Raw genomic sequence first — 11,716 nt, 5'->3', positions numbered from 1 at the left:
GCTCATTGTAGTTGTCCTTATTAGACTATGTTGGATGGTAGGCCAAAATTCTCTCATGTTATGGTTCAACCATATTTAGGGGGGGTTTTAATCCCCTCATCCAAGGTTCCATTTCTCTTGAGGGACTTATGATTGAACTATGAACCTAGACTAGGGATAATGGCCATTGTAATTGGTTTGATTGGTCTATATTTCCATGGGATTAACAATCATATAATTTTATCGTAAAAATATTATCTTAGAATACTACTACTATCGCTATTAATAATAATTTAATTTCAAGGTCATTGCTCAAGCCACCTAATTAGTGTATATGAAACCCCCTTGTTTATAGGACAATGAATCCATCTCAAATGCATACATACTCTTTACACCCTTTTGATTTGAACTTATAACCTCTTAGGAAACACACATATTCTTAACCATTAAACCCAATCCTAAATTTATTTTTCCTTTAAAATAGATCCTTATATCTTGAAAATAAGTTATTTCAACTAACTTTATAATATCAAATAAAATAAAATAAAATAAATATAAATATAAATTGAAATTCTTAATATTATTGAAAACTAGATTAACAATGCTATTATCCTTATTATTTAAAGAACTTATGATTTATTTACATGGGGTTTCCTTTAATTCAAGTTGTTTAAACCCCAAGGAAACTTCAACCATTCCTTGGTCACCCTTGCCCACCTTGTAAGCTATATTATTTTAGAAGCTGCCCACCTTGCAAGCTATATTATTTTAGAAAGTGCTTCCAAGACCCAAAAAGGAAAAGAAAACAAAAGGTTTTAGGTAAGTATCTAGATTTTCTTTTCCTAGTGGATACAATGCTAATTTAAAGAGGAGTACAATGGATCCAAAGATAGGCATCTCCCTTTCACTATGAGAAGCGGTGGAAAACCCCCTTTTTGTTTTTGTGAGAAGCGGTGGAAAACCCTTTGTTTTCTCCTCTTTAATTATGAAGGACATTTTTTCTGAAATTGTGGAGTTTTTTCCAAGAATGATATGATGGTATGAAGCAGCCTCGGCCCCCAATTACAATTTGGCAAACATTCATCATGTATTTCTCATTAGAATTTGAATCTCATCATAACAACAATCATTAAACAGTATGATTACGGATGATTATTGTAATTATGAAAATCAGAAGATTATAGAAGGGGGAATTACTGTTTGACTCCCTCATTTGTTGTGGGTGTCGAGCAAAACAGTAGTCCGCGACGAAGGGAATGGAGAGGTGGTGGCTTCAAATCATTGCAGTGAGACCAAACGACGGAAGTCTGAGAGATAGACATTGATCTGTAGATTATACTGCACTGATCAAGGTGGAGTATCTACACTCGCTGCTGCGTTTTGACATGGGCAAAGGGGAGGTGAGTACCAAACTACCCACTTGAAAATTCATTACAGATTTCAATTCCATTAGGATCTCTTTTCCATTTTTTTGATTTTTGCCCTTTTCTGATTGTCGTATGTTGCACGAATGCCCCGTTGCATCTGTGTTTCCTTTTGGTGGGATAGTCGGTTCTATTTATATGCTAATTAGTGGGCCTGGGATGGACTCCCATGTAAGTTTCATGTTCACGCACGATTTAGTCTCCCAGTTACAATGAAGGTCTTTGTTGCATAAGTAAACACATTGATGCGTAAGACATGAAAGAGCAGTATTTATTGTAAAGTGGTAGTCTGCCGTGATTTTCTGGTAGCTATTCCTTGCGTAGCTTTAGTTGGAATATTTTTTTTTTGAAAGGGGAAGTGTTTCCTTGAAAGTTAAGAGAGCCATTGCCACCGGTCCAAAGAGTTAGATAGAACCAATGCAACTGGCCTGAAGAGGTTGGGCATCAGAAGCGATTATCTTGTTCAAGCAAACCGGTCCCGAGAGGCAAACTGCTGCCTTTGGCTAAGCTTGCTACGACAGGGTTTAATTTCTCATCAAAATTTCTCGGGAGTTGGACCTGACGCCTACCATCTATTTACACCTCTTGGAAATTAAACCTTGGTGTGTGTTCTGATATGCCACCGTCTTCACTGCTGCGCTACAAGTCTATCTATTGGGTAGGAGTAATTTCTATAATTTGGGACAAATTAGTGGCTTGGAGCATTTCTACCAAATTTGAATTTTCATAATTTTGTGAATATTTTTTCTCAATGGACTAGGATATTTCCAGTTCATTTATTGCCTTTTATGAATTTGTTTTCATATTTGAAGGAAAATCTTGTGGGAAAATCAAGGGATGCTTCCCAATACTCGTGGATTGCACTTATTGATAGACTAGTGCATTTAACCCAGGAAGATTGAAATAGGACACCTGCTGACATGGAATTAGCCAATTGCTAAGCTGAAACGAAATGGATACGGGAATGGATTTTTGTCTATATATTTGTGTGTGCGCACGCGCAAAAGTACCATTAGACATACATAATTCAGATCATCATTCATCAATTAGATTTAGAGGCATTCATGTCATTTATAACAATTGAAATTATCAAAACTCAAATATTGTCATGGACAATATTATTCTATTCTGAGAGCCATAAATAAGCCAAACCTTGTCCAGCATTTAGTTAAGAACATGCCAGCTATTTCTAAACATCTACTTCTAAATTTTAAAATTACTCAAAGCCTGAATCCAAATGTAGGATCTAACAAAAGAATACCCCGGTTGCACCTCTAGGAAAGGGTATTGGATTCTATAATTGCACCTACGTTTGGAGGTCAATCGGTGACTTGACTCAGATTTATTTGGGTTGGTCTAAATGAACAATCGGTTCGGTGCTGTGAAGGTCAGTTCACTGACCAACCAGTGCCTAAGGGCTTAAATTCATGGGTTTGTCTACACATTTGGGATTTTGGATGATCAAAGTTGACTTAACGGACCATGTTTTAAGGGAATTGACTTGGAACTCAAGTATAGATAATTGAGCTCATGTGTTGAGTGATGTGATGAAAACTGTGATGACATTCAATATTGCACTGTATGCTATGACACTATCTCTAGACACCACTGACTTCTCTTGGATATGTTGTTCATTTTTTTATGGTTTATACGCAAAAAAATATATGAAATCATATGTCACATGTATATCATATGGAGAATTTGCTAAATGTGGTATCATCATAGTTTCCTCACGACATAAGGACCGGGCACACGAATGTACTAGTAATGGAGTAAATCAGGTCATTGGTGAAGACTCAAGAGTTCATATTGGGGTAAAAATGAAAAGCAAAATGCTAAATCTTGTTGGAAGATTATTGGAAATAAGTGCTGGTCCATGTAAACCTTCATAAATGTAGTCTGCTATTTTGTAGGGCTGAAATTGCCAACTTATCAATTTTGATATGCAAGTTGTTTTGTCACATGTGCAAGCTTTTGGGGTTTATTGCAACAAAGCTGAGGAATTGATGCAAAAGCTGAAGAAGATTACAATAAAACACTGTCATTGTACTTCTACACTATTCTGCGACACTAACATTATAGTTGACAAGCATTTGAGCAGTAAATTGCCTGAAGATCAATGAGTTTTTGAACCAAAAGTAGGTCTTGATAATTTTTGGAAAATACATTGAGAAAAAGGACGAGTCTTCAAATTTCAGATTACCATTCATCAATCTCGGCTTAGGGTTTTGGTTTTGATTTATAAGCTTTGAGGATTTATTTCTAAGCTTTGAGACTCAATTTAGGGTTAAGTTTCATAGTTTGTCTTTAGGGTCATCTATTTGTTTCTTTTTTCATGTCAAAAAATAACTTTTTTCCTGGATGGAAATTCACCCTCTAGCAGCTGAAATGTTCCAGAAAATCAGGAAACATTTCAGGATCATCCTGAAACAGTTGGAAATGGCTTGAAAATGTTCCAACTTTTTGAGTAGGACTTGGAAATGTTTCATTGTTGTCTCCAAGCCATATCTCCTCTGTTTCAGTTTCTCAAATGGGGAATGGTGTACCCCCCCTTTCCCAAACGTTTTTAGCAACTTAGGCCAAATGCTTAACAATTTTGGCAATGACTTGTTGAACTAACACCTTGGGCTTTTTATGACAATGCATGTTTCCTAGGATATGTGAGAAATAGGAATTGATAGATCCTTCGAGGTAATTAAGCCCTGGAAATTATTTAAGCTTGTTGGTCTGAGTTGGACAGCAGTAGGACATACTAATTCTCCAATATTTTGCAATACTTTTCCTTTTGGTGGTATAAATTCTAGAACCATAAGCTAGTGAATTGAATAACATTCTATTTGATAGTTGCAATATGAGAATCATTGCCGATGAGTACACGGCAAACAACCATTATTAGTTTGTTGTGCGATGTTTTTCTTTTTTTCCCTGATATCAAATGTGGAACTAATAGTTAACTGTTTAACTTTTGGTTTAGTTGCTTGTCATTTAGTTTTTCCTTTGATCAATACTATTTTTGTAATTCATGTGAACTCTTTGGAGTTTAGAATTCCTTTATAAACAAGGCCTATATTGTTTTTTTAGGGTCTCATATTCTTGTTCCTGATCTAATTTCCCTTCCATGGGCCTAACCCGCGAAGTTTTAACTATTAATGCAGTCATCTTCAAGGAAGCTGATAACAAAGGATGATTGGGTGAAGAAGCTTAATGAGGTCAAAGTTAGAAAAGAAGATATGAATAAACTCATAATGAATTTCCTGGTTACCGAAGGCTATGTTGATGCAGCTGAGAAGTTTCAGCTGGAATCAGGCACAGAGCGTATCTTTTATAATTTCATCTAGTGGTTTTAATCTCTTCTGGTTTTTGAAATCCTTGTCATTAATTAATAATTAATAGAAGGATTACTATTTTTTTTCTTCCTCTATGTGGTTCACGGTCACCAGAGATCAGTGACTCGCAATGTCCACAGAATATTGTTCCAGGGAGATCCACCCAAAGGGATCACTTCCCGCCTCCTCAAACGCAGAGCCTGACCCTGAAGGTGTAGAGAGAATTGAACATGTGACCTCCCAATAGCAGAGGTGCTTAATAACGGGGGCTCGATCAATTGAGCTAACCCTCAGGGCTAATATAAGGATTACTTATATAAGAAAAAACATAATTCTTCTGTGAGTTATTTGTAAGTTAGCAAATGAGGATTTCTCAGTGTATTTCTAACTTGCCAATAGCAAGTGTTCATGTTCACATCATTCTTTTCTTACTCTTTTTCTGGTTTTAACCTCTAAGAAGCTGTAAAGTTGTTATTAGATGTTCATGGTTTTCTTAGCTATAGACAGCAGATATGGATCTTGGAACAATAACAGACCGAGTAGCAGTGCGCAGGGCTCTTCAAAATGGCAATGTAGAAGATGCTATTGAGAAAGTCAATGATTTGAATCCAGAGGTCAGTTTTGTCCACTTTCTTTTGTAATAATCGGTTCAAAAATTGCAGAATAATAATGCATTTTGTGAATAACAAAACAACCATGACAATTGTGCACTTTCTTGAACACTTCCTTACTAGTCACTATCCACTTGATTGTATTCCTTTTAAAGTAACCCTACCTACATAATTTGTGGTCTTCATAATGTGGAAGTTCATTTCATGTTCTTTAGTTTTGAGAAACCTTTACTAAACACCTGCCTACTCTTCACCACCAATTATGTGCATCTAATATGGTCTTGAGAGGCCTATATGTCTTGTCTTCTTGCCAGTAACCCCTTCCTTTCCGATTTTGCATTTATTTCGTAGTTATGCTAAAACGTTGCTATTCTTGTTTCAAATAAATCATAGATTATACCTGGTATGTTTAAATAGCCAATCCATGGAAGAAATGTTTAATTAGCCAATATTGTATGTGTATCTGGCTTTTTCCTTGTTGGAAGTTATGGAAATCAAGGCAAATTCACTAAGGCTTCATTACTGTAGAATCTGGCGTTTCCCACTTTGATAAGTTAAATCTCCACGGGTTCATTCTTTTCCATGTTTGTCTCTTATCAGTAAAAATGTAGAAATGAATGACATTCTCCTTTTGTCAAAGAAAAACCGTACTACTTAAGTTGTTATTATTTTTGAAAAATACATTAAAAGTCCTCAAAATATTAAAGTTGAAAGAGTTCAAATGAATAAGGCTTTGTTTTGAAATAGCATTTAACAATTTGAAAAAGGTAATTTACTTTTTTTTTTCTTTTTACATTTTTTGTGCATAAAATTTTATGCCTGTACCATTGTTTTTGTGTATAAAATTTTGTGCCTGAACCAATGTTATCATAACTGAACTGGTGGACCCCAAAAACTGAAACTGGTAAAAAAACCTGAACTAAAACTAGTCTACAAAAACTAATGTAAAATATTCAAAGTTTGATTAAAAATATATATTCATGCACCTATATATAAAGCCAAACTGTTAGACACTAAATATGCATATTTTTTTCATGTATATATCATTGTAAGGGTGAATATAGCAAAATGGTACCAAGTGCGATATATATGTGAACCAAAATTCATGAACGTTAAGGTCCTAAATGGCCTGCATAGTTAAAAAATAGTCAGACTCTAGTATACAATGAAATTAAGCTACGTAATCATCCAAATATAGATCCTCTACAATCTCTACATTGGTGTGCTTAACATCTTGATTTGATGCCCTTCAAGGCCTGACACGAAAGTTTTTATCATGTGGCAGGGGAAGCGGATGTAAGTTATCAAAGATAAGTCCATCCAAGATAAAAGGGGATAAAAACTATCTTTTTAGGTAGTTGTAGCATTTTTGTTTACTATTTTTTCTGACGGGGGGTGGAAGGGGGAAGAGGTAGGAGAGGCACTGGTAGAAAAGCAGTCAAACCAGTTCGTTTTTGACCAATTTATTTCGAACCAACCAACTGTCGCTGGTGTAAGACCTGTTTAATAGAAAATCGATAATTTTTTTTGGGAGGTCGGTTTTGACTAGAAATCTCTCAAAACTGGTTTGATTGGTTGTTTTTTTTGGTTCCAGCAGTCCTGATAAAATTGGCTTGGGCAATGAATAGGATTGAGTGTGGACATGTTGTTGAAGAATGTTACTAGTGTCGGTCTTCATAATTGTACTTGAGTCTTGATGTAGTGTATTTGTCAAAAGAAAGATTTTTTTAATTATTATTGATAAATTGACTTATTAAAGCATGGGTTTCATGCTTGGGTTAATTATTTATAGGTCATAGCCTCCATTGCAGGCTTCTAGGGTTTATGTCAAGTGTCCTTGTCCATGTCATAATGTAAAAGACCCTTCTTGGGCTTCTCTTGTTAAGAAAGAAATTTATTTTATTATATTTTAGGTCTTCTAGGCCTCCTCCACCAAGTCAGCCTCAAAGAAGGACAAGTCAGCCTAACTAAGGGGCAGAAACACCTATATAAAGGCAAGTTGAAATTTTGGAAGTACAAGAAAGTCGAATTTCAGAAGTGCAGGCAGGGCGAAAAGTGCAGGCAGGTCAAGAAGTGCAGGCAGACCGAAAAATTTCAGAAGTGCAGGCAGGTCCGAAATTTTGAAGAAGTCGGGGCTGTAATTTCTGGGTTGTTGCTGGGCTATAGCTGCTGAACAAAAGGAGAATATCAAAATTTGCTGTATCATCTTGGAAGGTTGACTTGGTGGAGGAGGAAGGTCTGTTGCTCTAAGATCTTGGTCTATCTCATTTTGAATCTACTGAAGGAAGAGCTTTTGACCGAGTTTTCCCCTATATAGAGATTTTAGCCCTAACTAAGTGCCTACATTTGGTGTCCATGATCTTCATGTTTTTGTCTAGATAGTTTGTTGGAAATAGTACCAAGGAGAGGTGTTACTAGGAATTTATCATTTTTACCCTAGTGAACACATTAATTACTCTTGTCTCAATGTGGAGAAGGTACTTAGAAGTGTTGTACCATGTACTTTTTCTAATATTAAAGTCACTTGTAATTTATAAAGTGACTTTATGTGTAAAGTACTAAGTGTACTTTTCTAATATTAAAGTGAATTGAAAAATCACTTTATGAGAAAAATAGAAAAAATTACACAACTTGGAAAGACTTTTAAGTAATGGTGCCAATGTGAGGGGGGTCAATTGAGAGAGTTATTTTCAACCACACATCTTGAGATTTGGAGATTAAATCTCAACCATTGGATCCTAGGTTTAGGGATTCAATCTTTTCTAAGGAGACAAAAGAGGGAAAATGGATCTCATTCTCCACTTCTGTTAATTTTAGGTATATGTTCTATGCTTAGAGAAATTTATTTCAATTTTCGCAGTTAGCTCAATATCTTTTCCAGATTAGCAATCACATCAGCGTTAAAGTAAACTGCAGATAGAACATAAACATAAATCGCAGAAGACAAGCCAAGACAAGAGGACAGAAGATGTGGCGCTAGCCAGGGACAAACCCCAATGTGGGGAAACCCTTGATCAATTCTTCTTATATGTTCTTCAATAGTTCAGCAGAGAGAGAGAGATAGTACATTTACAACAGAAGTCAACACTTTGACTTATCTAGATAAGAGCATAGATCATCTCTAAGAAGATGATACATGAGATTAGTTGAAGACATGCTGCTTCAACTGATTCTCCAAGGTGACTCTTTCACATATCGTTGTGCTGCATTTCATCATCATGCTGCACCTCACCGCACTGCACCATGTTGCACCCATCATCACTATGCTGCATCTCATCACTCTTCATTAATCATGATTGTACCCATCACTGTACTGCATTATGTGCCATTGCTGCACCATGTTGCCATACTGACCTATGTGTTGGCTGCACCTTGCTTGCTTGTTGTCCCTTAGCATGCTTCTTGTTGCATGCTAGCTATCCCTTGCATGCTTGGTGTAACATTGCATGCTTGGTGTATTTGCTGCTAAGTACCATACAACTGTCCCAATGTTAGTTAGTTGTCCCTTGCATGCTGCTCTCCTTCGGAGACAGATGCTCCAGCTATTCCGATAGTTCCTGGCAGTTCTAGCTATTTCGGCAGTTTTAGCTGTTCCCGACAGTTTCGGCAGTTTAGGTAGTTTCGGCTGTTCCCGACAGTTCTCGGCTATTCCCGACAGTTACCGACTATTCCGGCTGTTCCCAGTAGTTCCCGGCAGTTCCGGCTGTTCTGACTGTTCTAGTAGTTCCGGTTGTTCCCGATATTTCCCGCAATTCTCGACAGTTCTCGGCAGTTTCGACAGTTCCAGCTTCTGCTCGGCCTTGCAGCCTGCCCTCTCAGCCCTAAATCCTTGGCCCTCCATCCAACAATTCGGTCATTTGAAGTGGTTTGCGGCTATGGCATCATGGTCTTGCGACTAGGGCAGGTCTTCTCCATAGTGCAGCGTTAGGGCTTATTCCTCTTAGATTTCTCTCACACTAAAACCCAAGACAAGCAGAGAGAAATCAAGAGAAAGTTGTGTGTAAAATGACTCTCAAGTCATCTCCTTTCTAAAACGTTGAGCACATGAGGGGTTTATTTGGTTGCTTGCCGACCTTGACGAATTGTCTTATAACACAAATAAATTCATAACCCATGAATACTTATCGTAATTGGATGATCTTTAGGTCAATCCTACACCTCTCGATGAGAGGGATCCAAGAAAAATATCAGCATCCATTAATAAGATGAACCACATGGAGTTTGGCCCTAGTTGCCAATCTTAACACTCCCTCTCAACTAGGGAGAACTCCATCCGCTGATCCATATTTTTGACTGTACTATCTCTGCCAGTAGTGCCCTGCACTGCTCTGCTCTGCTCTGCTGAACCATGAAGAAGAAGAATTGATCGAGAATGTCTCAGTTTCATTTGAAGAGAGTGTGTCACGTCACTCTTACTGACCCGAAGTCAGTTTTATTGATCCCATATCAATATCACAAGAGAGTGTCTCAAACCACTCATACTAATCCAAAATCAGTTTCATTGATCCCAGATCAATGGAGGTCATCCTAGCATAGGGAGTACGGTAGATACAACGATGCGTCCACTGATAGTACTACTATGGTCCCTAACCCCATTTCCTTGCTCATTGATCAGATGAGAGGTACTTCGCATGAGTCCTAAACTGCATGGGTAGGATGCCTTGATAGGAGAACTAATCATCCTGTCCATAGGAGAACGATCATTCTACCCCACAGTCGCCACAGGAGAACTAATCATCTCGGCCCACAGGAGAACTAATCATCTTGTTTTACAATTGCCACGAGAGAACTAATCATCCCAGACCACAGGAGAACTAATCATCTTGTTCCACAGTTGCCATGGGAGAACTAATCATCCCGGCCCATAGGAGAACTAATCATCCTATTTCACAGTTGCCACGGGAGAACTAATCATCCCGGCCCACAGGAGAACTAATCATCCTGTTCCACAGTTGCCACGGGAGAACTAATCATCCCGACCCACAAGAGAACTAATCATCCTGTTCCACAGTTGCCATGGGAGAACTAATCATCTCGGCCCATAGGAGAACTAATCATCCTGTTCCATAGTTGCCACAAGAAAAATAATCATCCCGGCCCACAGGAGAACTAATCATCTTGTTCCACAGTTGCCACGGGAGAACTAATCATCCCGGCCCATAGGAGAACTAATCATCTTGTTCCACAGTCGCCACTGTTGAACTAATCATCTCGGCCCAAAGGAGAACTAATCATTCTGTTCCATAGTCTCCATGGGGTATCACAGGGGAAGGTTGAATCGGTCATCCTGTACATAGTGCTCTCCATGGGGTATCATAGGGGAAGGTTGAATCTGTTATCCTATACATAGCGCACCACTAGGGAAGGGTGAGTTGCCCTGTGGTCGTATGTTGCTCCAGTAAGTACCCCAAGCTCCCAAAGCTCAATGCATACAAAATACAAGACCCTTATAAGAAGGTCTTTCAACGAATCCAAGTTGTTCAGCAAAGTCACAGATTTGACCTTTCCCCGAGGTTTTGACAAAATGTCCGTGACCTATACATCAATCTCAATGCGATGGAGCCTCCTCGCTCATCGACTTACCATATCCTAGATAAGGCAGTATCTGATGTCTATCTGCTGGAGCAATCATCGAATACGGGATTCCTCAATAATCAAATCCCCCCTTTGGTTGTCACAGAAAATCACAGTGGTATTCATCATGTGTACAAACAACTCACTTAAGAGCTTTCGCAACTAGGCAACTTCACACAAGATCATACTCGTAGCTATGTATTCGGTCTTGTTGGTGCTTATAGCAACCGACTTCTGCTTCCTGCTCATCCATGATATTGAAGTAGAATCCAAACAGAACTAGCACTGAGAAGTGCTCTAGTGATCCTCCACACTGCTTGCCCAGTCAACATTTGAATAATCATGCATTTTCATATTTCCGGCAGTGTATCTCAATCCATGAGAGATTGTGCCCCGAAGATATCTCAAAAGATTCTTGGCACTAGTCCAGTGAGGCTCAACCAAATATGAGCTCACCATGCTAACTACAAAACATATATCTGGACGAAAGTTCACCAAGAACATCAGTGCAAATGAGTTTATGAAACTCAAAGGCATTTCCCAAATCTGGTCCGTCATCACCACCATATAACTTCTGAAAGTTAAGATCCTCGAGGTAGTCACTGGCTTGCAGTTTACCATTCCACATCTGGAATCCAACTCCCTCTTACTTCTACAAGTGAGAGGGTTTGCACTTGTTTGAAATAGGTCGTCCTCAGAAGGTGCTGGTATGAGAGGTCTATCATCCAAAACCTTCAAATAGTGGTTTGGATCAGCTTCACTTTTAGTGAATCTCAGCTTCATCTGACAGCTATCAATCATC

The 11,716-nt window shown here is 38.2% G+C and overlaps 1 protein-coding gene across 3 annotated transcripts in view; it reads left to right on the top strand.

Annotated features, from left to right (window-relative positions):
- Positions 1 to 1,185: 1,185 nt before the first annotated feature.
- Positions 1,186 to 11,716, top strand: part of LOC149161982 (protein GID8 homolog) — a 60,096-nt gene continuing 49,565 nt past the window's right edge. The window contains exons 1-3 of one of the 3 annotated variants that reach the window (XM_089437109.1): positions 1,186 to 1,379; positions 4,559 to 4,718; positions 5,237 to 5,343. In XM_089437109.1, coding sequence (XP_089293235.1) covers positions 1,365 to 1,379; positions 4,559 to 4,718; positions 5,237 to 5,343 — 282 coding nt within the window. In that variant the 5' untranslated portion in view covers positions 1,186 to 1,364. Of the gene's footprint in view, positions 1,380 to 1,704; positions 2,062 to 4,558; positions 4,719 to 5,236; positions 5,344 to 11,716 lie in introns of those variants that run through there. The other 2 variants (XM_089437107.1, XM_089437108.1) reach the window with 2 other exon arrangements.

Source organism: Pinus tabuliformis, chromosome 5_2 (assembly GCF_031772625.1).
Source record: "Pinus tabuliformis cultivar Carrire ecotype Pingquan chromosome 5_2, CPIR1, whole genome shotgun sequence".
NCBI classification, from domain to species: domain Eukaryota; kingdom Viridiplantae; phylum Streptophyta; class Pinopsida; order Pinales; family Pinaceae; genus Pinus; species Pinus tabuliformis.
This window is presented reverse-complemented; position numbering and strand designations above follow the sequence as displayed.